This window comes from Carassius gibelio, chromosome B25 (genome assembly GCF_023724105.1).
Source record: "Carassius gibelio isolate Cgi1373 ecotype wild population from Czech Republic chromosome B25, carGib1.2-hapl.c, whole genome shotgun sequence".
Taxonomy (NCBI): Eukaryota; Metazoa; Chordata; class Actinopteri; order Cypriniformes; family Cyprinidae; genus Carassius; species Carassius gibelio.
Window position 1 is genome coordinate 4,935,941 of NC_068420.1, and position 27,446 is coordinate 4,963,386.

The window sequence follows — 27,446 nt, forward strand, 5'->3', positions numbered from 1 at the left end:
CAAATCTGTCAAAACTCACACATGCACAAACACACACATTCTCCATTAAAAGAGTCATGTATTAATTGCAGTTGTGTAATGTAACTATTATGTAGATGCACAGGAAATCAACATCTTTTAATCTTTCATGTAGAGTTTAGGCTCTAGTAAACACTTTCTGATCACAGAGGCCCTCAGCAGGGTGTTTAGTGCACTAGTACACCCTCTAGTGGAGGAAATGCACCTCTGCGTGTGGCCCCCATTTCATTAACCCATGCCTGACCTCCAGTGTTGGAACTCCGTTCAGGGTTGGAGCGACGGTGCAAGTCATCCAGCGTAAAGACCTGCTACTGTTTAGATACTCAAAACATGCAAATAGCATCTGAGAGTGCATTTAACGAGAGTAGGGTTTGAAAGTGCTTTTGAATGAAGAGTCTGTGGAGAAAAAGCTGCATTAGGACACTGGGGTAAGCCTGATTCTTCTGTTGGGTTTTGTTTGGACTTGGAGACTTTTGTTACATCTTATTATATGGCGTATTTAAAACTGACACTTACATGTGTTCTTTTCTGTATCAAAAGCAACTAAAATATTTTTGCGAACATTTAATCATGTCATTAATGTCATTTTGTTTATTTTCATTATGGTTTTATGTGACCCAGGACCACAAAACTAGTCTTAAGTGTGAATTTCTCGAAATTGAGATATATAATCCGAAAGTTGAATAAATAAGCTTTCCATTGATGTATGGTTTATTAGGATCGGATGATATTCGTCCGAGATACAACTATTAGAATATCTGGAATCTGAGTGTGCAAAAAAATCAAAATACTGAGAAAATCACCTTTGAAGTTTTCCAAATGAATTCTTAGCAATGCATATTACTAATCAAAAAGTTTTGATATATTTACGGTAGAAAATTTACAAAATATCTTCATGGAACATCGATAATTCTGTCCCCTTTCATTGTATTTTTGGCTATTGCTACAAATATACCCCAGAGACATAAGACTGGTTTTGTGATCCAGGGTCATATAAATAATTATTTTAAACTTCTATGTATAAAATGGATAAATGTTATAGTTGTAGTCTGAGTATTCATCCACTTTCATATTTAAACACTTCCCAGTTTTGTCTCTTTGAGAGCATGTTAGGTAGATATTTAACTACATTCTTGCAAACATTAGGTTATGGTGCAATGCTTTAGTTACACTTTGATAAACCGAATGGAAACTTTAGCAGTGATGCATGAAGAAAAAAAACTACAATGTCTTAGTCTCTGAATGTGTATCTAATCTCTCTGTATTTATCAGGCTGGCTGTGAGAAGTGAGTGCACTCACGGCAAGTGTGTGTTTTTAAGAAGTCTTAGACTGGGAATATACTTTCTGTGATGGACGCTTTTGAAGGAATCCATCGTGTGCAGCTCTCCTCCTCTCCTCCTGCACGCTCCAGGTCTGTTCCAGGGTACGAGGTGCTGGTGGCAAGGAATTCTGGGATAGCTGTATATTCGTCACCTACATTTTTTGGCAAATGTGATTTTATGGATCAGCATACAGCAGAGGAAGAGAGATGCCCGGTCGGGAGGTACAGTACGTCAAGATTTCACATAAACAAAACATTTTTATAGTTTTTACATTTTACAGGTTTATATGCTTTTTATAGATTTAACTTCAACGGGTATAATGTTATGAACAGCTGATAAATGGTGCCAGAGCAAAATAACAAAACGTATAACAACACACAATGTAACACAATGGAACCAACACACCAGAACTGAACAAATAATTTAACATAACATAATAACATAACATAACAGGATGGAACGAATATAACATAGCAGAACTGAACAAACTATTTAATGTAACATAACACAACATAACATAACAGGATGGAACGAACATAACATAGCAGAACTGAACAAATAATTTAACATAACAATAACATAACATAACAGGATGGAACAAACATAACATAGCAGAACTGAACAAACTATTTAATGTAACATAACACAACATAACATAACATAACAGGATGGAACGAACATAACATAGCAGAACTGAACAAATAATTTAACATTACATAATAACATAACATAACATAACAGGATGGAACGAACATAACATAGCAGAACTGAACAAACTATTTAATGTAACATAACATAACATAACATAACATAACAGGATGGAACGAACATAACATAGCAGAACTGAACAAACTATTTAATGTAACATAACATAACATAACATAACAGGATGGAACGAACATAACATAGCAGAACTGAACAAACTTTAATGTAACATAACACAACATAACAGGATGGAACGAACATAACATGGCAGAACTGAACAAATAATTTAACATAACATAATAACATAACATAACATAACAGGATGGAACGAACATAACATAGCAGAACTGAACAAACTTTAATGTAACATAACACAACATAACAGGATGGAACGAACATAACATGGCAGAACTGAACAAATAATTTAACATTACATAATAACATAACATAACATAACAGGATGGAACGAACATAACAGCAGAACTGAACAAATAATTTAACATAACATAATAACATAACATAACAGGATGGAACGAACATAACATAGCAGAACTGAACAAACTATTTAACATAACATAACACAACATAACATAACATAACAGGATGGAACGAACATAACATAGCAGAACTGAACAAACTTTAATGTAACATAACACAACATAACAGGATGGAACGAACATAACATGGCAGAACTGAACAAATAATTTAACATAACATAATAACATAACATAACATAACAGGATGGAATGAACATAACATACTAGAACTGAACAAACAATGTACATGACATAACAGAATGGTACAAACATAACGTACATGAAGTGAACTAACAATTTAATGTAACATAACAACATAATATGCAATATAACAGATTGGAACATAATAGACCTGAACCAACAATATATAAAATGCAAAACAACAGAACACACATTACAAACATAAAACAACATAACACAATGGAACAAACATAACATATAAGAATTAAATGAACAATACAACATAACATAGCATACAAAACAATAGAACAAAAATTACATTTACACAAGCAACAGAACCATACAATGTAACAAAATGACAAACACAAAATCACAGAATGGAACAAACATAACACACCAGAAATAAACAAACATAATAATCATAAATAACATACAGAACAGAATAGACTGAACTATTTGTCCGAGGCGTAACACGTGATTCCTGATGCCTCCGCTCGGTCATGTGACCTTTGATTGACAGCTGGACATTTTTCCTGCTCAATCTCAGAGGAAAGTCTGCCAAAACGGTCCGACCCAAAACAAAACATCACGGACTTGTGGCTCGGATCCGGATTCCGGAGTGTTTATCCGGATTAGATCTCAGCTGTAGAGCTCACTCGGGTTCGGAAAACTTCAGCGAGATCTGTAGGTATTTTTCTTACTGGTTTCTCTGTTCATTTCGGGAAAGCGGAGCTGCAACTTTGTAACACTGTAACTTTGTCACATTATATTGTAACTTTGTCACAGTATTACTGTTGACGCGAGCGGGTGTGCGGTGACCGCGGGTCGCGGGATTCCTGTAGCCGGGCGCGGTGAGGGGAAGGGCGGGGAGCGCAGACGGAAAATACCGCGACTAACTTACCGCCGAGCGCAGAGTTACATAAACCGCCCTAAAGTTCAATCAGTGCTGATTTTGATCGTGTACGAAACCATTAACTGCTTTGTCACACTATATAAAGGAGGGTGTGGCGTTATGTTTTCATGACTAGATTATTCTTATATTGTAAAAGGAATTTGGAAATGGTCCTTGTTTGGATGTTCTTCGACTCCTATTGGCAGTGTTGGGAAGGTTACTAAGTTATGTTATTTAAAATGTAGGAAGTAGTGTTACCATTTCAATTACTTTATTAAAGTGATGTTAATGATTACATACTTTTTGAGTACGTTTCTAAATTTCTAACTAAATGCTTTCAGCTATGAATCATTTTGAAACATTGAAAGCAAGGCAGAACTCAACACTGACAGACTTTCACAAACCTTCATCACTTGAATTCAGATTATAATAATAGTTTAATTTTAAAGCGCAGCTACCACAAAATCAGACTTTAGCACCTCTTTTTATTCTTTAAAATCACTGATCAGGTTAAATAGGCTACTGATTTAAGATCCTAACAAGGAATAGTTTAATAGCTAGATACTGTTTTAGTCAAAGTCAAATCTTTGCATGTATATGACTAGAGACACAGGCATCTAACAATGCCTTGGAAAAAATCTTAGAGCATGTATATAAACCCAAATAGGAATTAATACGGTTATCAATTAAGCATGTGTCCTAAAATCCTGAAACATTGGTGTCTCATGTTTTAGAGCAGTCACTGTAATTTAATCTGTGTGTGTGTGTGTGTGTGTGTGAAAATATTCAAATGTAACCCCCTTTGTAACCATTAACATTTTCATAAGTGACTGTAATTTAATTACACATTTTCTCAGTAACTGCAACTGATTACATTTACATTTATTATTTAATTAAATTTGAGTTACATGCAACTAGTTACTCCCCGACGCTGGCAACAGGACAGTTAGGAATCACAGTGGGATCTAATGTAGACTTTAAATGTCCAATATGCATCCTGAACATATTCCTTTAGGATTTTTGATATGGTGAATCTTGCAGGTTAGTAGACCTGGAGCCGGATCTGAGGCCTGGACTGGGGGGTGATGGGGGGCAGCAGGAGAAGAAGAAGCCCCCGGAGGAGGAGGAGGAGGAGGAGGCAGGAGCACACAGACGAGAGACGTACAACATGTCCCGTCTGAGGAGCTCCTCTCTGGAGATCAAGGAGAAGGGAACAGAATTCCTTCGAGAGCAGCTGGATGCTGCACAGAAGGTGCCACATGTTCTGTTCTGTTCTGCACCAAGAACCATTTTGAGGTTCTTGAGACTTCCTTGTAGGTTCTTCAGATCAGTGCTTTGGTTCGTTAAAGGAATAGTTCACCCAGAAATGAAAATTTGCTGAAGATGTACTCACCCTCAGGCCATCCAAGATTAGGATGAGTTTGTTTCTTCATCAGATTTGGAGAAATGTAGCATTGCATCACTTGCTCACCAGTGGATGTGAATGGGTGCCGTCAGAATGAGAGTCCAAACAGCACAGCTGATGAAAACCTCACAATAATACACAGCACTCTAGTTCATCACTTAACATCTTGAGAAGAGAAAAGCTTTGTGTTTTTCAGCAAATTTTCAGTTTTGGGTAGACTGCTGTTTATTTAACAAGCTCTCCTATCCAAATCAGTTCTATTCAAATATGCTTGATAGACTCTCGTCTGTGTTTTCAGGAGCTGAAGTTGAAAGACGAGGAGTGTGTCAGACTGTCTCACGTCAGGAACCAGCTGGAGCAGGAATTGGAGGAATTGACTGCCAGTCTTTTTGAGGTGGGCGGGACTAATGTGACGTCATCACTGACAGCAGACAATGAACAAAGACTATTGTGTCTCAGTGCAGAGAGACTGACACATGTGACACGACGATTGACATTCTATTACATTTGAGCTTTATTGTTGAATTTATCCAAGGCATTGTATCTTTGGTCGTCAAACAGTGCCACTATTCTAAACTTTTTATAATCATTTTGCCTCTATTAGCTAATTTTAAATGATGTTGTGGTGACAAATTATTTTTTATTGTAAAACAAATCAACAATTTAATATAATTAAATATTGTAATAAATTATATTCAATTAAAATTAAATTAAAATTATGTATATTTTAAATTATAATTAATGATATTCATATATACATTTAAAAATAAATATTTATTTATTTGTTTGTTGATTTATGGATACTCACAATTAATGTTAAATTATTTTTTTAAATCTACAATTTAATATAAATCATTTCTTAAATATTAAAATATTTTATAATTAATATATTTATATAATTAATAATTAAGTTTTATTTAAAATTGTATTTTTATTTTTAATATCTAATTATATTTGTAATTTAAATAAGTATTTTATATAGTTTTACAATTAATATTACATGTAAAAACATTTTACAATTTAATTTTGTAATGCATTTAAAAAAATAATAATAATGAATCATATTTATTTATAGTTTTAATTTTATTTAATTAAATTAATAATGTTTTAAAATGTCACATGTAGTCTCAGCATTCTATATGCTATATGCCATGGCTATAAATGCTGCATGGATAATAACCATAAAAACATTAGCAAAATGCTATTTAATATAATTTTCGATGAAGTTAAGCATGTCAGACACAGGACATGTCTGTTTCCCAAAAGTATTTAATGTCACAAACCTGTGTGCGTTCATCTTTTGTTTCTAGGAGGCCCATAAGATGGTGCGAGAGGCCAACGTGAAACAAGCGGCAGCTGAGAAGCAGCTGAAGGAAGCCCAGGGCAAGGTGCTGTCTCACTCTTTCTGTCTCACTCTCTGCACACTTCAGGCTCTTGAGTCTCAAAATACGTCTGTCTTCTCAGATTGACGTCCTGCAGGCGGAGGTCTCTGCTCTGAAAACCCTGGTGCTGACGTCTACGCCCTCGTCCCCGAACCGCCAGCTCCATCCTCAGCTGCTGTCTCCGGGCTCCAGTCGGGCCTCGTCCCGTCCCGGGGGCCACACGCGCAACAAGAGCGCCAGCGGTGTCCTACAGCTGCCAACAGAGCCCACGCCGAAAGATGTGGCGCTAAACCGGGAGGACAAAGAGGTGCAAACACACTCCTGGAAGAGACCACGGGCTTCTGGGGACTAGTTTTAGGCTGTAGCTGCATGATGAGGGTTTGGTCTTCCTCTGTTTTCCTCCTCCTCTGCACCTCCTCATGGCTCTGTATTTCTCTGTCTGTGCAGTTCCTGTTCTCCTCTCTCTGATACTGTGTGTCTGATTCCTGGTCAGCTGCTCTGTGTGACCTGTGCCTCAACCCTGGCAGGTCTCAATGGCAACAGGGTACAAAGGGTTCCGAAATAGATCTTCATTTATTTAGCTTTCTTGCTTTGAGAAAGACAGCCTAAACTGGTTTGCTGGTCTTTGCTGGTTTAAGGTGGTTTAGCTGGTCGGATCAGTCCTAGACCAGTCTGGTCAGCGTGGTGTTGTTATCGTGAACTAAAAGCAATAAAAATAGTTTTTGTTAATTTAAAAAAATCTGAAATAAAATAAAATATTAGATGAAATTAATAACTGTAATGAAAATGAGAAATGCTGTCTTGGCAGTTAACTAAGTTTTATTGAAGTTTATCGAAGTACTAAAACTACAAATAAACTACAGCTAAATAGATTCCAATATTAAAAAACTCTGAAATCTGAAAATAAATATGAATAAATACTGTAAAATAATGAAATATTAATAAATGTTAATAAATAAATGATGTTAATAAAAATATTTGAACATATACAAATATATGAACATACAAATTATATATATATATATATATATATAGCTAGTTCAAAACATTAATAAATACTAAAACAATTATATATTATATTTTTATAATAATAAATTATATTATATTTTTGGAGATAATACAATACATATTAAAATAATGTTGTTAATGAAATATATTAATAAATATCAAAATAATGAAAATATAAAAATGAAAACCCCAAAAAATTACTAAATACTAAAAAAAAGAATCAAATAGTTCTAGATATGTTAAATTTTAATACATTAATTTAATGAATATTAATATTTAATATAATAATTACTTATATTTACATATTTAATTATTATTAATATATATATTAATAAATAATAAATATTGAAAAAGTTTTACAAATAATAAAAACAATTACTAAAAATATATTAATAATGTATATTAACAACTACTAAAAATAAATAAAAAGTGTAAAAATAAAGGCTAATTAAAAACATGAATAAATATAAATATATAAATACTACTAAAACAACACCAGTGTGGTGCCAAGTTTACACCAGTAAACCACTTTGGCTAGTTTTATCTTTTTTCCGCTGGGAAACAAAAGAAAATAGCAATCACCACATTTAAGAAAAGGAAATGACTTATGAAAGTAACATTAATTAATTGAATGGTTAAAGGGATAGTTAACCCAAAAATGAAAACTACCCAATAATTTACTCCCCCTCAAACCATCCTTCAACAGTCCATAAGAAGTCCAATAAAGTGCATCAATCCATAATAAAATGTGCCTCAAATGTCTCCGGAGGGTGAATAAAGGCCTCCTGAAGCAAATTGATGCATGGGAGGCACTTTTTATTATGGATGGATGCACTTTATTGGACTTCATTTGGACTGTTGAAAAATAACACTCATTAAAATAAAGAAGAAAGTCATATACACCTAGCATGGCTTGAGGGTGGTTAAATTATGGGGTAATTTTCATTTTTGGTTGATCTATCCCTTTATTCAGGATAAACTAAACTCTCTCTCTCTCTTTTATCTAGTTGGACTCTGTGTTGTTCGCAGAGTTCCTCTCGTGGAAGGAGGTGCCCAGTCTGGATCGCTCCTCAGCGTTCATCAGCAGGGTGTACAGAGAAGATATCGGGCCATGTCTCTCATTCACCTGCTCTGAGGTGTGTGTGCACACGTCTTCCTCTGATCCTCTGTTTCCTCTCTCTCTCTGACGTTCTCTTGTGTTTTTCCTCCAGTTGTCTCAGTCGGTCCAGTGCGCAGTGGAGAATAACTCTCTCACCATCGAGCCCATCGCCATGTCTGCTCTGCACACGGTCAAAGCCCTCGAAAGGGGAGGACCCAAGTAAGTCATGGATGGATGAATCCATTTAAACAAAACACATCAGTCCCCTTCTTTCACGCTTTTGGCCAATCAGACGAATTCAAGGAATTGTGAAAAATCGTGCATGCATCAGAATCAATTTGTTCTCTTTTCACTCAGAAAAATGCTGATTTACATCTTCCAATAATGTGCACTAAATATCTTTTATTCATATAATGACAAATCCAATTAAAAATGCAAGCTGAACAATAAAAAAAAAAAATGTGAAAGCAAATAATGAAGTTATGTGAGCATGTTTGCATTTCTTTTCAAATTTGACAGAATGCAAATTATGATGCACTTTGCATTTTTAGAAAGCTAGTTATATATATAAATTATATCATTACATTTAATTTAATACCATTATAGCAGCCAGTGCTTCACCTGGCTTCTGCTTTTGATAAGTCCAGATCAAAGTTAAGCGTCTTTGATTCGGCGTGTGGGACCCTCTTTAATTCTGCCTGCATTGGGGGAAACAAATACACATGAATCCGACCGATTGCACTTTGATCTGGGAAGTCTCACTTCAATCCCTCTTTAATCACTGTTTGATCTGGGGTTGTTTTCACAGCGGTTGCCGGACACCCATAGAAACGTAAGTCAGTGCAAGAACCAGATGTGCATGAAATCCTGTTTACACTAACACATCCGTTTCTGTTCTGTCCGGAGAATTATTATTATTATTTTTTTTTTTACACCTAATTCAATTGTTTTTTGCGAAAACCCCTTGTCTTGCAATGTGCATCTCACTTTGTATAATTGACATAATATTTATTTTATATTATATATTTAATTGATATTTTTGTGTCTTCAGGTTTCAGTGTTAGAATCGTTTATGTTGAAAGTAACAGGTTTTCTGTGGGCTTGTATCTCATTGGCTGTTAAGAGTGTCTAGTCATTTGATTGACAGCTCTATTGACCAGTGTTCTCTTTTCTCTCTTCACAGTAAATGTGCGCTGAGCGGCATGTCCCGCCCCTGCCGACATCGCATCAAACTGGGAGATAAAGAGAATTACTACTATATATCTCCGTCTAGCAGAGCACGAGTATTTGTCTATACTCACTCATTCTTCATAATCAGTTCTCAGGTGTTTATTCCAGGACGGGGTTAATAAACAGCGTTCTCTCCTCACAGATCACCGCCGTGTGTAATTTCTTCACTTACATCAGGTACATCCAGCAGGGCCTCGTCAGACAGGACGGTGAGTTATCAACTGTTTACTAGTCTCCTAGAATTCAGTTTATGAATGACTGTTTAGGATAGATTTAAAAAATATCTTGGATTCAAAGAAATAATGAAAAAGATCTTAACCCAACTAACTTATTAATACAATTATATTTGATATATATTAAAATTCCATATAAATTTGCAAGTGAAAAGAAAAATATATTTATTACTTTAAATATTACATATTTATTTATATTAAGTTATGTATATTTGTATATTTTATGTGTATTTTATTCACAACTAATTTAAATATATAATAATAAGAATAAAAATTATTTATTTTTATATTTATATTACATATATATATATATATATATATATATATATATATATATATATATATATATATATATATATATATATATTTTTTTTTTTTTTTTTTATAAGTATTTTTATTACTAGTATATGTGACCCTGGAGCACATATCCAGTCAGAAGTAGAATGAGTATATTTGTAGCAATAGCCAACAATATTGCATATTTTTATTTTATGCCAAAAATCATTAGGATATTAAGTTAAGATCATATTCCATGAAGATATTTTGTATGTTTCCTACCATAAATATATCAAAACATAATTTTTGATAAGTAATATGCATTGCTAAGAATTTCATTTGGACAAATTTAAAGATGATTTTCTCATTACTCATTAGATTTAAATTTTTTTGCCCACTCACATTTCAGATTTTCAAATAGTTGTGTCTCTGACAAATATTGTCTGATCATAAACCATTCATCAAGGGAAATGTATTCAGCTTTCGGATGATGTATATATCTTATGACCCTTATGATGATTGGTTTTGTGGTCCAGGGTCTCACACACACATAGTAATTGTAATTTTCCTGCGGTTGCAGTCCAGCAGATGTTTTGGGAAGTGATGCGTCTGCGGAGAGAGATGAGTGTGGCCAAACTGGGATACTTTCTGACGGAGGAGAGCTAGAGAGCCAGCACACTGCACACTGCACACAGCACACTCATCTCAACTTTCACTCAAACACCTCCATGCTGCTGTTTTCCAGCTCCATATTCCTGCATGTATTCAGGGAAGCACTACAGACCCATTCCCAGAGCACTAGCACTCAGAGTCTACGGATAACACTTTCACTCTCCACAGGTCTGTGATGTTCTAGCTTTGGGAAAGACTGAATGCAGTAAAAGTGTCGCATTGTTAACACTGAGCTAAATGTTTACAGTCATCCTCAACAACAGGACGTTTTTCCCATTTATCGGCAAAAAGTCTCTGATATGTGGAGACTTAAAAAAAAAATTCTCTCACACTTCTGACTTTTTTTTCCTCATCATTGTGAGTTTACATCTCGCAGTTCAGAATTCTGAATTTACATCTCGCGATTCCAGGGGTTCCAATTTACATCTCACAATTCTGAATTTCTCTCAGAATTCTATTTTTCTGTTATTGAAAAATAGGTAACCGACTCTTTATCTCGCACTTCTGATTTTTGTTTTGCAGTTTTCACGTTTATATCCCACAGTTCTGACTGTTTAAGTGTTTGTCCCCAAAAAAGATTTTTTCTTGCCATTTGCGAAGAGTCCTGCATTAAACACATAGCTTGAACCCTCCGATGTTTAAATATCAACAGACATTGTTTAGTTTTTCTTTCTAGAAAGATAGTAAAATAATTGTCTTGTATTTGAAGAAGTCTTCTGTTGTTTTCGCTCTAGTCGGAACATAAAAAGGATGATATTCCAGCATCCTGTATGTTCTTCAAATCTGTTAACAACAGCTCATCACCGGTTTGACGAAGACTGAATGCTAATGCTAGTTGGAAACTCATAATTCTAGTCATTCCAGCAATAGAATCCATTCTGCTAGAGCTTCATCTGCAGGACTACACCATCATGTGCAATGCATATACACCATATACGGTGATTTCTGTGCACATTATCGGTTTACAGCTTTGAATGGACAATCCTCCAGAGATCTTCTCTATGCAAGTGTCTGTTACTGACGCTCGTGCATGCAGCAGCACTTATGTTATGAATGCTTAACATTGTACACAAGTTATGGTACTTGTACCATGATGCATCACACTCCGTACACTAGATTATAACTGTTGCATGAGTGATTGACAATCGCTGTCTTACGGCACAAAAACAGTGTTTACAGTGTAGAACTCGCTTGTGGTGGACTGTCATATTTAATTTGATATGTGTGAAAACATGCTTTCAGTAGGTTGGGTTTTCTCTCTTGTTTCGTTTTTTTTAACTGGAAATGTTTGGGAAATATGTTTTGTCAGCCTTGTTTTCATTCGTGACACATTAAAGATGGCGTCTACCCTCAGGTCTGTTGCCTCATGTTCAGATGACCTTTAAACTCCATTAAAAGCATCTTCAGAATATAAACGTGTGACTCAGTTCTGTCTTGTGGATAATGAATGCGTTTTCCAAAGATAACTTTATAGCTTCATGTAAGAACCGTGTGCTTTATTCAAAATAGTTTGTGTATGAACGTACAAACACATACTCATGGTATATATTTATGATTTTATGAGGAAAATCCTGTAAAAACACTCATTTGCCATTTCTGGATCGTTCCAGTAGTGCATTTATGATGCTTAAAATCATAGTTTTTAAACATTATGTCAATGTCTAAGCTTATTTAAATGTATAATACATATATGCATGATGTCACAGCACAATCTTAGATTCTATTGGCTGAGGTTAAGTTCATCATATGTAGGAACGAACACACGGCACATAATTTACATCAGCAAAAACAGAAGTTAGCACAAAAGTAACTAATTAGATGTCTATGAACAAATATTAATATTCTGCTACAAAGATTGACACTACCGTTCAAAATTTGGAGGTCGGTAGGATTTTGTTGTTTTTGAGAGAAGTCTCTTCTGCTCAGCAAGGTTGCATTTATTTGATGACAAATGCAGTTGAAAACAGTACTATTGTTAAATATTATTTTGAATGTAGTTTAAAATGTAATTTATTCCTGTGATGCGCAGCTGTATTTTCAGCATCTTTACTCCAGTCACATGATCTTCAGAAAACAGTCAAAAATACTGATTTACTGCTCAAGAAACATTTATGAATGTTGAAAACGGTTGTGATGCTTCATATTTTATGTGGGAACATTATTGTTTCAGGATTCTTTGATGAACAAAAAGTTCAAAAGAACAGCATTTATTTAAAATAGAAGTATTTTGTAACATCATACATTTCTTTACTGTCACTTTTGATCAATTTAAGCTGTACTTTCTGAAGAAAAGTATTAATTTCTTTAAAAAAAATATAAAAAGATCTCACTGACCTATTAACAACAGAAAACTGAGAAGTATGCATTAAAGCAAGTGTGTCTGTACATCAGCTGATGTGACGTCACATGAGGGAGGGCCCAGACAAAGGGCGAGAACACTGGGAGAAATCTTAGAAATGCTTCCATTCATGTTCACACAGGTTTCATTCAAACAGTGTTTCAGGTTGTGAAATCAGACTGTGGTTATGAAACTGGAATATTGAACATGTGAACACAGAGCAAATGATTTTCCAAACCAGTTTCACCTTGACTCCATTTCAGCTTCTTCTCTGACAGCATTCTGCGCTCGCCGGCTCGGCTTTCCGAATGATAAATCTGCGAGAAATAACAAAGTATATGTTTTATACATTGCACTCAACAGCTAAACAGATAAACAACAGATAAACAGCTAAACAACAGCTTGAAGTGGATATTTTTGTTTTTAACACACCTTTGGTAGCAGCCGAGGAAGAGCACTATCAAAGCCACGCCCCCTAGGACTGACATCACTGACGCAACAATGGAGGCGGCGGAAAGGGGCGGAGCTGCAGGTTCTGCATATGCAACAAACAATAGCTCATTTATGTGATTAATATGCCATGGATTGAGGAAACGGCAGAGTCTGCTCACCGGTGCAGGTGTGACCTCCAGGTGTGTTCAAGCACTGCAGGTGTGGAGGACAGACGGACGGATGAGCAGAACATTCATCAATATCTGAAATGACCAAAAAATAAAAAATATTTTTTAAAACATTTTGTGTCAAATGGATGTCAATTTCTAAATTATATTACATTTTTATTTTATTTAATAGTTAATTATTATTTTATCATTAATATTTACCATTTAATTTAATATTTAATAAATTATTTATATGTCATTTTAATATAATTCATTTAATTTAAAGAGTGTCCATTAATGTCCAAAAGAAATGAGTGGAACATTCAATAATTCTTAAAATAACCAATAAAAGCGTACTTATACTTTTTTATTTATTTAATATTTAATATCAACTGTTTAACATTTTATTATTAACATTTACTAGTAAATGTAATACTTTTTTATATTTAATGTAATATTTGTTATTTAATATTTAGTTTAATAATGTACATGAATGTCCAAATGTTCAATGTTTTAATAAATTGGGTGCCAGGTGGATCAGTCAAGTTTAATATTTAATGGTGCTGTCAAATAATTAATCGTATCCAAAATAAAAGTTTTTGTTTAAAATATGATACGTACAGTATGTGTATATTTATTATGAATATGTTAATAAAAGCACATACAGCATTTATTATGAAAATATTTGTGTGTGCATACATTTACATATACATTCTTATATTTTATATTATATATAATTATTAGAGATGTTCCGATACCCTTTTTCTCTTCCCGATACCGATTCCGATACCTGGGCTCAGGGTATCGGCCGATACCGAGTACTGATCCGATACCTGGGTGTATATCTGTATATACAGCTGTATATACTACTAGCCCTGTGTAAATTGCTAGAATTTTTTTATGGTGTGCTTCAGACAGATCCCTCAATAAAACATGAACAAATACATGGTGAACTACTGTATTTATTACAGTATTTTTATTATCTAACATGAATTTGACAGTATTATTTATTTTCTTATGCAAAAAAGAACTTCAAATGCAGCCAAAAATCTAACACCGCAAACTAAAAAAGGTATTTAAGTTTTACAATATAACTGTATAAAAAAACTGCAACAAATAAGTCTAGGAATATAAAAAAAGATCTATTAATCAGATAATCTCTAACAAGTAAAAAACAAGCAACCATCTAGGCATAATTATTATTATTATAGAGATGTATTATTATTACTGTAGGCTACAACAGTAGCTTTATATATTGTCAATTTACTCATGTAAACCAAACATTTATTTTAATGGGCTGCCATGAAGATCTTTGAGTGTCTGTGTTTATGATATGACAGTATTCTCAAATGAAACGGTAAATTCTCATGAAGTGACGGTTTATGCGTTCGTGTCCTCATGACACACAGCAGAGACTACAAAACAGCGAGCTCTCGCGCATCTGTGCCAGTCACCCACAGAGATGTAGATTTTGCGGGAGTAATATTTAAATAGTATTTTGCAGTTTAATATTCACAGACACTAGTATATATTCGGCTACTGTCTGGAGCCCTGCGCTTTGACTTACACGGAAGCGACTGAACGCAGCTGCCGGTACTGAATATACTCGAGAGTCTGTAACTACCGGTACTACAGAGACATACTGCTAACCACTGATCTATAATATAGTAGCGGCTTCACTGTCTTTTGGCAGTTTAGAATGTGATGAGTGATCCAGTCATATATAGATAAGGGCTGCTAACGCGTTTTCATTTCTTCTTCGCTGCTCTAAACAGGGGTTGCTTGTGGCAACACAGCACAACTTCCTGTGTTTTCAATGCATTTTGAGCAGCGAAGAAGAACCGTGCAGCGGTTAGGCAAAGCTTGCGGTCATAACTAGGTCTTTTTTAAGAAAATGGTATCGGATCGGTATATGGGTTCATGTACTCGCCGATGCCGATGCCAGAATTTGTTGTGGTATCGGAGATATTTCCGATACTAGTATCGGAATCGGAACAACTCTAATAATTATATTTAGTATATAAACATTGTTTTAATAAATTTGGTGTCAGATGGATCAGTCAATTTCCAAATTTACTTTGACATTTAATTAGTTATGAATTTTTTTTATATTAACTGTGTAATACTGTATAATTAAAATGCACTATTTTATTTTACATTAACTATGTAATATTTCATACAACATTTACTGTAGCATTAAGTTAAATGTTTAACTGAACTGAACCTAGGCAGGTGGGCGGTTGTGGGGTCCACAGCTGGGTGTTGGGGTCACAGCTGATTTGTGTGGCTCCCTGAAGCAGGTATCCAGCAGGACACTGATAAATCACAGCAGATTCACACAGAATAGAGAAACCCAGACTCAAGCGCGGGACCGCGCCACAGACCGGGTCTGAAAACGAGACCCAAATATTGGCAGAATATGAATAACACACATCCAAATAAAAGGATCATTTGATTGTTTTCACGTTTTCGGTCGCTAATACCAGTGTCAGGTTCTCTCCACGCTGAGAGGTTCATGTGGCCGATGTGTGCACAGGACAGAAGCTCGTCTGGGTGGAGTGTGTGCGCGAAAGGGTCAAAGGGCACCAGCTGGATGTGTGTGTTGTCACAAATGATGCGGGACAGAGATGTGGTGCGCAGCGCGTCTCTCTGAGCGGAGCTGAACACACCTTCATTCTGCCACCAGAACCTAAACACATTTCATATCACACCCAACTCACAACTCAATATTGACCCTACAGGAAGTGGAATATCACATTACCTGTCACCGTCTCGGAGCGCTTCGAACTGTTTGGCGATCAGGCAGGCCAGCAGCGGCCCCACACGGCCCCCGGGCAGAGCCGGCTCTGAAATGGCCCCGACCCACACGTCTATGTTCTTAGCTGTTCCATAGAGATGCAGCAGCTTCCTGGCCAGAACTCCATTACCCAGAATGCCTGCTAAATCAGACTCATTCACAGGAGCTGAGAGACCGCAGAGCTCTCGCCACGCGCTGTAACCTGCAGAGAGAGAGAAAAAAATAACACAGGGCAAAATAAAAGTCTGGCACAACATACTCTGATTAGTGAAATTAGTAGAAAATAATTACAAACGTGTTATTATATGGTTTAAATTATAGGGTAGACAACAAATAAAATTCATACTTAAAAAAAAAAAAAAATATATATATATATATATATATATATATATATATATATATATAGTATTTTATTTTAGGTTAAAATAAAAGACTAGTGTGACATCTTTCAGGTTAAGATAAGATTTAGTATAATAAAAATTTGTACAATATTAGGAAATACAATTATTATAATGTCAGGAAACATCATTATTTATTTTTTTATTACATTTTATTTTATATAAGACCAAAGTAAACAAGCAAGTAAATTAAATAATTAATAATGAGCATATTTATCTTCTCAAGTCCATTTAAGTTATTGTAATTTTTTGCACATTTTTATATTTTTCTAAGTGTAAACATGACAGGAGCTTTAATAAGTTGTAATTGAATCTTTACTAATGAATACAGAAAAAAATTAAAAATAAATAAATAAACTGCATTAACAAACATATAAATTAGATTTTTTTAATTGCATATAATAAACATATTTAATCCAATAAATATTTAAGCAAATATTTTTATATACTTAAGATTATAAGAGTACTTGTATTTTCCCAAATCTACTGTAATCTATCAGTTAAACTAAATCTTGCGAGTAGTGATATTTGTAGTGTTTTAAGTCACATACTAATAATAAAATAAGCCAATTTTATCCTATATATCCTATAATTTGCCTGAAAAATACTCAATGCAAGCATGTGAATACAGGTGCTTCTAGCTTCTAGAGAAAACTTGATTTCTGTGTTACACAAACAAATTTAAATAATAAAAAAGCCATATTATGCTTAGTAGAGTGATGTGTCATTATGTTACCAGTATATCAGAATCAAATGCAACCATAAGTCGAGTCTCTTGTGCACTTCAGCAATTCAAATCCCTCACTTATGGGATTTAATTTCAGTTAGGATGCTCCCTCAGAAGCCAGTTGCCTATGTAGGCGAAGCAGCTCACTATGCTCAACTAATGACAGCCTGCTGACTGGCACCTTGTAGGCCGTGATCTCGACCCCTCTGCAGGTTTAACGCCGCCAGGTCGAGTGGCAGCCCTCCCTGAGCCTGGAAGAGCCTCTCGGTCAGTTCCTCCACCATCATCTGATCTGCTGTCTGCAGTTTAGCTGGGGACAACAGCAAACCACGCAGCACAGGATCAATGCCACCTGCACACAAGAACACTCATTATGCATCATAACGTCATGCTGTTGAGTACAAAATACCTTCTTTTATGCTCCACAAAAGAAAGGTTTGAAACAACATGAGGGTGAGTAAATGATGACATGTTTATGTTTTTATTTTTATTATCATTATTATTTTTAATGAAATGATGAAAAAAAACTTAATCTGCCAGTAGGTGGCGGTAAATGTTTTTATGAATCATTCATTCATTTGATTCATTCACACAGCTGATTCTTTTATAAATGGGTCTTTGAATCATTGATTCACACGATTTGTTCTAAAAGCGGATTTATTTAGAAATGAAACACCGCTGTGTTGCTCGAAGACATGCCTTAATTCTCCTGTGGCTTTAAATGGTAATATGCTATCTGCAAAATTGAGCAAAAACACATAATTTGTATTTAAAATATAACAATATCAACTATTTACTGAACTGTTGAAAATCACATTTGTGAGCCTGGAGCACAAAACCAGTCTTAAGTCGCTGGGGTATATTTTTAGCAATAGCCAAAAAAACATTATATGGATCAAAATTATTTTTCTTTTAATGCCAAAAATCATTAGGATATAAAGTAAAGATCATGTACCACGAAGATATTTTGTAAATTTCCTACCGTAAATATATCAAAACTTAATTTTGATTAGTGGTATGCATTGCTAAGAATTCATTTGGACATCTTTAAATGTGATTTTCTCAGTATTTTGAATTTTTGCACCCTCAAATTCCAGATTTTCAAATAGTTGTATCTCGGCCAAATATTGTCAGATCCTTATAAAGATGATGTATAAATCTCAATTTGAAAAACTGACACTTAATATAATTTTTGATATTTGGGACAAAATCAGCACTATTGCTCTACGTGCTTGTGTGTTGCTACATTTTAAATATGGTAATTTTTTTCTTACAAAACGCATCGATTCACTAGAGGAGGTCTTTGTTCACCCCCTGTGTTTATTATGGATGGATGCGCTTTATTGCACTTCTTTTGGACTGATGCACTGCAACACCCATTGACTGCCATTAAACAGCTTGAAAGACCATTTTTAATAGAGCTCAGACTGGATTCGTCTGAAAGAAAAAAGTCATATACACCTAAGATGCTTTTAATATTTGGGTTAACTGTCCCTTTAACTGTGTGTGTGTGTGTGTGTGTGTGTGTGAAACAAACCTTCTTGCACGACTCTCCAGGATGCAAACAAAGAGTGGTGTAACGGCAGAGCCGGGTGCTCAGGGCTCAACCGGTAATCAGGTCCGAGGCGGTTCACAACCGGATGCACGGTAACGTGTGCAAACCGAAAGGCAGCGGTGGAGAAAATGTTTGAGATGCTGGGGTCAGCCGTGGGGTTGTAACCTTTGTATAGGGGCATGAGGGCCAGGTAAGCACTGTGTCCCAGGACTCGGGGCAAGTAGTGATCCCATGTCAAGATCTTCCAAACAAGATTCAGCAAGTCAAAGACATGCATAAATGAAGTAACCTTTTATTATGTTTTTCAGGTTTTATCTTCTCACCTGGTGGACTGCGCCCAGTATTTTTCTGGCCTCCTGGTACAGCGTGTCCGGACTCCAGTGTGGGTTGAGCTTGTGAAGCTCCTCAGCCAATCGGTTGTGTTCTCTCAGAAAGAGCGTGTGCAAAGCGATCATACCCAAGTGCTCATTGGCCCGGGAGTCACCTGAGACACACACACAAAAACAGCTCATCAACTGGCCAGTTTAAATCAGAAAGAATCAAAGCAAAGACCTATCTGGGACATCTTTAATAAAATGACCGAAATAGGGACTTATTTTCCTTTTTTAATAAGGTGTTTTAGCTTTAATAGCTTTAATAGCTTTAAAGTCGACATGAAAAAAATCATTATAAATAATCAGAATAATCAGAAAAATGCCTACAACCTGCTTGGAAACAGAACGATCTGTTCCCCATGGATATGTTGAGCCTTTGCTGTGTCTCTGAGAGTGGGACGGGGTCGATCCGCTCCCGTGGGCCGCAGGGGTCAAGGTTCATCTGCGTGCGGGTCAGGAAGGGCATGAAGCCGAGCCCTTGGTCTGAGTGGAGCTGGTTGACGGCGAGCAGGCCGAGAGGGGACGAGAGGTTTCTGAGGGCCTCGCTGAGCCCATCTGAGCTCCCGTACACCATGCTGGCGTCCACGAATGCCGTGATAGCGTTCAGCTGCTCCCGGTGACCGAGTGGAATCGTACAGCTGGGAGCAGAGCGGAAAAACGGCATGCAGCTCTGAGTCCCTGTGCGAGGATCGGAGAGAGGGATCTGAATGTGAAGAAGAAGGAACAGATGTTCAGAGTGTGTACGAACCAGCATCTGTTTTAAGTAGGGCTGCCTTTTCTGGTCGACTAGTAGTCATTCATTCTAAGCGTTAGTCAACTAATCACAAATTTATTAAAGGGATAGTTCATCCAAAAAAGAAAAAATCTGTCAGTAATTATGCACCTTCACATCATTCCAAACCTGTAAGACCTTCGTTCACCTCCAGCTTGGGCTTGGGCGCTCTGTACGAGGGCAATCCGGGTCGACCAACGAGCGATGCCAACATAACAACTGCCTCAAAACGATGGCTGATTGCTGGCCCTGAAAACATTCCTGCAAGCCTTCAAGGGGAACACGTCCTGGTGCACTCGGACAGCATGACTTTGGTAACCTATATCATCCACCAAGGAGGCCTCGGGTCACGTACCCTTTACAGGATGACTCAAAACCGCACAGAGAGAACTCCTCTCACTACGAGCGGATCATTTTTTGGGCAGACTGAAGCAGGAACAGACAGGAAGCAGATATGTTGTCAAGGGACAAAGTAGCTACAGGGGAATGAATGCTATATCCCCAGACAGTTCAGATGATCTGGTCAGTTTTTTGGCAGGGCAAGAGTTCGACCTCTTCGCCTCCCAACCTAGTTTTCAAGACAGCGGGATGTTCTGGCCCACGGTTGGCCCAACACCCGTCTATATGCCTTCCTCTCAAACCCCAGCTACCCCAGTTTATGAGGCGAATTAGGGACACAATATGGTCTCTTCTCCTTGTGGCCCCTCTCTAGAGGAACCAAGTCTGGTTTCGGGAGATGATCCAGCTACTATCTGCAGCACCTTTATCAATACCACTGAGGAGAGAATACCACCTTCTCTCACAGGCACAGGGCAAGATTTGACTTTTTTTTAAAGCTACTTTTAACAAGCAGTGTGCTTTATCCTTTGGTGAATTGCTGTTGTGATCTTTGATTTTTGTTTTGTGTTGTAATGTTAACTTGTATATACTGTGTTATTTATTGCTGCTTTCTTGGCCTGGTCACTGTTGAAAAAGAGATTTTAATTTCAATGAGGTTTTAACCTGGTTAAATAAAGAAATGAACTGTAAAGCTTCATGTCTGGCCACTCGAAGGGAGTGTAGCCAAATCCCAGCGAGAGTCAATAGTTGTCCACTGAAGCTAAGCAGGGTTGAGCCTGGTCAGTTCCTGGATGGGAGACCTCCTGGAAAAACTAGGTTGTTGTTGGAACAGATGTAAGTGAGTCCAGTAGGGGTGCTCAACCTGTGGTCTGTGTGGGTCCTAATGCCCCAGTATAGTGATGGGGACACTATACCGTAAAAAAACCCACTGTCTTTCAGATAAGGTCCTGACTCTGTGTGGTTATTAAAAATCCCATGGCAATTCTCGTAAAGAGTAGGCGTGTTTCCCCGGTGTCCTGGCCAAATTCCCTCCACTGGTTGTCAATCATGGCCTCCTGATCATCTCCATCCACTCGACTGACTCTATGACTCTCTCTCCTCTCCACCTGTAACTGGTGTGTGCTGAGCGCACTGGCGTCGCTGTACTCATCCAGGTGGATGCTGCACACTGGTGGTGGTTGAGGAAAGACCCCTCATATGATTGTAAAGCGCTTTGGGTGCACAGCAATACACAGTATAGCGCTATATACGTGCCTCATTCAAGTTATCAGAGACCGAGATGACAGAAAGTGCGTCATGTTTGCTTTCTTTATTTTACAAAAGCACAATGTTGTTATGTTATTTTGAGAGCACACAAATAAATGTAGAGTCTTTACAGATTAAAAAAAAGTATTACTCTTATCTGTATGTGAGTATTTTAAGAGCAAGTGAGCGCTCCGGCGCAATAGTTAGTCGACTATTAGGGGGCAGTCCTTGTTATCAGGGTGTAATACGCACCTGTATTGGAAAACACGGTGTGTCTCTGTTGCAGGTTTGTGTGCAGTCCGCTCCGGTCTTAAAGGCTGCTGTGCTGGGGCTCTGAGGGGTCAAAGTCAGGTCATGATCGATCCACTGACCCCACTCCACCAGCAGATGAGACAGAGACATGTCCAGAGAGATGTTCTCGTTATGAGTGTACAGAACCTCCTGCGACACGCTGCGGACCTGCACAGAGACAATAAGATCTGATTGAATCCGGAAGACTTATTTGGTCTTATTTTATCTTCAGTTTGTTTTTTGTTTTTATTGGCATTGATGGTTCTATGAATAACCTTTAACATGGAATCTTTCCATTTCACAATAGGTTCTTTATAGTAAAAGAAGGTTCTGTAGAATATTAAATTATAAGAAAGTGACAAAAAAGTGAAAAAGAACAAAAAAAGTATAAAAAGTGTTCCTGTAGCTCAATTGGTAGAGCATTGCTTTATCAAGCGCAAGGTTGGGGGTTTGATTCCCTGGGAACACAGGTTGGTAAATATTTATAGCCTGAATGTACTGTAAGTCGCTTTGGATAAAAGCGTCTGCTAAATGCATACATTTTATTATTTAATTTAATTTAATAAAAAGTGAATTTTTATGCAACAAACTAAGAGGGGTGTTAAAAATCAATCATATCTATGATACATAGTGATGCTGTGGATGTGGATGATTTTGCATCGATGCAGTAATAAGCCATAATAGTTTATCGTTTATAATTTAATTAAATTAAAAGACTAAAATTTTGTTTATTGTTGCACTAGGATTAATTTATAATTTAATATTATTTTATTACACATTTTTGATAATAATGAATTATTTTAGTAATTGTGTTTATATTTGAACCATTTTAATAATAATAATAGTAATGTAATTTGTAATGTTGTTTTATTTATTTATTTATTTAACCAATTTGGCACCATTTCCCATTGTATAGATTATGTATTATTATGCAAAATATCTCATTATATGTAAACACTTTAACATTATAAATGTTAATGTATTTTTCAGGCTAATAAAGCACACTTAATTTCAAATTTCAAGAAGAAAATCAATAACATTATATAAAAGCCAGAACAACAACTTTGATGACATCACTCTTACAGGTGGCAGTGTGTGGTTGTGGTAGGTGTGTTTTGGGTTCCAGCCCCTGGGGGCTCCTCGAGGGTCCTCGTACTCCGGCGAAAGCCAGCGGGTGTAAGCAGTGTTTGCCGCCCCCCATTGAGGGTTTTCTCTGCACAGTGAAAAACAGCATTGATAAGAGAAAATACGATGCTTTCTGAGAACAGAAACTGAATGAACAATGATATATGTTGATATCGAGTGCACCTGTTGTTGCAGTGTCCTGTGATGGTACGGTAACGTTTGGACAGACAGTCAGATTTACACACGGGGCTCAGTGTCTCTGAGGAACAGCCTGTAACCTGCAGTATGGTCTCCATGTCTTCTGCACTGAAAAGCTCTGAAACGCACACATCAGAAGTTGATACGACTTCAAAATCATGTACTTGTAAATGACCCAAATGTGTGTGTGTACCAGTGGGGTCGGGTTTGTCCATGGAGTTTGTGTAAACCATCTCTCTAATCAGCTCTACAGTATTATCCAGAAACTCAGCAGATCGGACATGGCTTCTGGTTTTAGGGCCGGTTTGTTTAAACAAGGCCAGCAGGTCACTGGGTCGCACAGAACCCTCTGATACGGACGTCTTCACCCTGATAGAAAGCAGACAGAAAGCATAATATAGAAAATAAATCATTTTATACCCATGTAATCTAATTGTATGACAACTCGTGACTCATTTGGGTCTATTTTGACTCAGTTTCTTTTATTGATTTGATTGGTGGATACTTAAATCAAATGAGCTTTGACTTTGAGTAAGTGTCACCTGTCATTGGTGTGAGCGTACGCGGCGTCTGTCAGCTCTCTGGCTCTGCGTAAAGCTTCCTGGATGAAACTAGATCCCAAATACACTAAAAAAACACCGCTAAATATTCAATTCAAAAACTGGCATTCAGTTTTAATATCAGAGTTGACAAAAATGCAATAATGGAATTCAAATACTGTGACCTTTATATTTTGAACCATAACAATTCTAACTGGATCTGTAGAGTATACTTTGGTACCTGTTGCATTCTGGGAAGGAAAATGAGATGTGGCTGACAGCGGCAGACACAATATCAGAAGTATAGATATAATCAAGCATGAGGAAGATTCCTGCGATGAGAATAATATACATGTATTAGCCTGCTGATACTTAATAAACCAAACAGGTTTAAATAAGAATATGAATATATAAATGTATAAAATATATACTGTATTTATACATGCGTAATAAGCATACACAGTACACATAAATATATAATGTAATATAATGCAAACAAAAAATTTAATTTTTTTAAAGGATTAATCTTCTGAAAGCACTAATTTTAATGAATGTCTGACAAAAAGTTGAGACACAACCTTGAAGCCTTATGAAACATGTATGTCCTTGAAAAACAACCTTGCTTTGATACGAGATATTATTAAGTGTTGCATATAATAAAACATTTTTATCCATTTTATTGCGTAACGATTGAACCTTTCTCTGTGGACACAGGTTTTGATGTAGTGAGAAGACAATAAGTGACAATAAGATTTGATAAAATAATGATTAAATTAAACTGAAGGGGATAATTGTGTTAAACGTTACATTCTATTATTAATCCCTCATAACATTTACATTCGAAAACATTTTTATTTTTGAACCTAATAGCAGTTACAATTGCTGGACATGTTTTATCCCATGTCTCAAGAATCAGTGCTATACCAAAAAATAAAAAATAAATAATAATTTAAAAAAAACTATAAAACCCAAAATACTATTATGAAATAAAAATGATTATGCTGTATTTTAAATGTACAATTTATTTTTTTAAGATATATATATATATATATATATATATATATATATATATATATACACACACTCACACAAACACACACTAACAAGAACAAAACGAAACATTATATATAGCAGAATTAGGCAGCTACTATATATTACAATATTACTATAAATATTTATATCAAAAATAATATTTGTGTAATTTTTGATGCACCTACCAAGCACGTCGTATCCATCTGTACGGTCTTCTATACTCACTCTTGTTCTTGCTTCAGATGTGCACATTAATGTACAAAAATATTGTAGATAAATAACAATGAATACAGAAAATAAATATGTTCAGTTAAGTGTTTAAATATGTAAGTACTAATGCATCAGCAACTATTACATTGTGTGACTGTACAATTCTGTGTAATTATGCGTGTGAGAAGGAGTTTTATATGCTGGCTTTGGTCTGCAGGTATGTGCAGAATTCTGTTATCTGTGTGACTGGTGACAACAATTCAACATCAAACGATCCCCAACACACACGGAGTGACTGTCTCGCCCTAATGAGCTCTCCATCCAAACACATCACGCTCTATCTAACGGGGTTATCGACACAATCACTCCTCGTGGAAGTCACAGAGAGCCACTGATAGAGCTTAGGGTCATCCTTGAAATTCTGTGGGAGTTTTATGATCTTATTATGGTCTAAGTCGAGTAAAAACACAGGTTTTCTCACCAAAAACTCAAAGAAAATGATTTGAGGAAACCTCTGGAGAACAAATGCGGTTGGATGACACTTACTGAACCTAGGAACAGATCATCTAAAATGAATATTTGCTGAAAATGTATGCACTCACAGGATATCAAAGATGTAGATGAGTTTCTTATTTATTTATTTACTTACCTTTATTTTACCAGGGAAGGAAATCACATTGAGATCTCTTTTACAAGTGCGCCCTGGCCAAGAAGGCAGCACATAGAAGATACACTTTAACAGACAACAAGCAAAAAATTTAAATTTGTTGCACAAAAATATTAAAAATACCAAAAACAAAATCACAATTTAAACCAATCACAAGCATGATGATAAATTTGATTTAGATAAGACTTTAATTCAATAAGAGTTCTCTTTCTTCATCAGTTTTTGCGAAATGTAGCATTACATCACTTGCTCACCAATGGATGTGAATGGGTGCCGTCAGAACGAGAGTCCAAGCAGCTGATTAAAACATCACAATAACATTAAACCATTGCTTCTGGCTAAAACAGAAGTCCATAATATATTAACACTTCATTCAATGAAAAAGTTCATCACAACAAAATGCACCCATATATTAATTAAGGGCTGTTTCGGCTTATAAACAGTTCTTGATCAGTCCATATTTTATGTATTATGGATGTGTAGTTTAGCTGGAACAATGGTTAAAAATTAAAATGACAAACATGCAGTTTTTCATTTCTCAAGACATTATTTGATAGAGTGATGTGGATTACAGTGATGTTTTTATCAGCTGTGTGGACTCTCATTCTTTTTTATTTTATTTATTTATTTATTTTTTTTAAAAAGTGTGGACTCTCATTCTGACGGCACCCATTCACTGTAGAGGATACACTGGTGAGCAAGACATACAATGCTAAATTTTTTCAAATAATTTCTGATAAAGAACTCATTTCAAGTGCTCATTTCAAGGGTGAATACATTTTAAGCTAATTTTCATTTTTAGGTGAACTGCTTCTTTAACATTTAGTGTTAGAGGAGTTTGTTGTCAGTGCTTCCCGTAATCCTTCTTTTTCTGCCCACCTGTGGATGACACTTCTGCTGGCACAGGGACGATCTGATAGAAGACACACCTGGAAAAGAGGTCAGTGGAGCAACAGAGAAAAACAGACCGTTCTGAAAGTCTGATAAGAGAAATTGGAAAGTGAGGAGAACTTCGGGGATTCCAGGTCGATGACTTTAAAAGGCTGTTGTTCTCGGCAGGTTTGATGCAGCACACGTCTGACGAAACCAGAAGAAGAAACCAGTGTCAAGCTGGCACAAGATGTAGATGTGTTTGTGTAGCACAGCACATCCATTTACAATCCAAATCTAGTGTCAGTGTGAAAATAATGAGCTTAATAAAATCCTCACAGGTCGATTGTTAGGACTCTCTTCATGCATTCAAATAAAGTTAGTTTGCATGAAGAGCGATGAAGAAAGATT

General features: G+C 36.1%; 2 protein-coding genes across 5 annotated transcripts; one reads left to right on the forward strand and one right to left on the reverse strand.

Moving 5' to 3' along the window:
• The first annotated feature begins 319 nt into the window (after window positions 1–319).
• rab3il1 (RAB3A interacting protein (rabin3)-like 1) lies at window positions 320–12,374 on the forward strand. Of its 4 annotated transcripts, XM_052597169.1 has the most exons (12): window positions 321–446; window positions 1,291–1,562; window positions 4,696–4,906; window positions 5,358–5,453; window positions 6,370–6,447; window positions 6,524–6,748; window positions 8,457–8,585; window positions 8,661–8,767; window positions 9,357–9,380; window positions 9,732–9,831; window positions 9,921–9,987; window positions 10,868–12,374. In XM_052597169.1, the coding sequence occupies exons 2-12, from the start codon at window positions 1,369–1,371 to the stop codon at window positions 10,951–10,953; spliced, it is 1,317 nt and encodes a 438-aa protein (XP_052453129.1). In that variant the 5' UTR covers window positions 321–446; window positions 1,291–1,368; the 3' UTR covers window positions 10,954–12,374. The 4 variants fall into 4 exon arrangements, with proteins under 4 accessions (XP_052453130.1, XP_052453129.1, XP_052453131.1 ...); XM_052597170.1 differs by lacking the exon at window positions 9,357–9,380 and having other exon boundaries at window positions 320–446; XM_052597171.1 differs by lacking the exons at window positions 321–446; window positions 1,291–1,562 and adding an exon at window positions 3,280–3,446.
• epx (eosinophil peroxidase) lies at window positions 11,622–27,333 on the reverse strand. Its single transcript, XM_052597167.1, has 19 exons — window positions 27,045–27,333; window positions 26,148–26,231; window positions 25,474–25,524; window positions 24,498–24,588; window positions 24,260–24,344; window positions 23,911–24,086; window positions 23,703–23,835; window positions 23,478–23,607; window positions 22,356–22,562; window positions 20,078–20,450; window positions 19,697–19,857; window positions 19,356–19,614; window positions 18,000–18,170; window positions 16,658–16,895; window positions 16,380–16,585; window positions 16,121–16,285; window positions 13,909–13,992; window positions 13,730–13,832; window positions 11,622–13,614 (listed from the first exon to the last, which is right to left on the reverse strand). The coding sequence occupies exons 3-19, from the start codon at window positions 25,489–25,491 to the stop codon at window positions 13,557–13,559; spliced, it is 2,658 nt and encodes an 885-aa protein (XP_052453127.1). The 5' UTR covers window positions 25,492–25,524; window positions 26,148–26,231; window positions 27,045–27,333; the 3' UTR covers window positions 11,622–13,556.
• Between the last annotated feature and the right edge of the window lie 113 nt (window positions 27,334–27,446).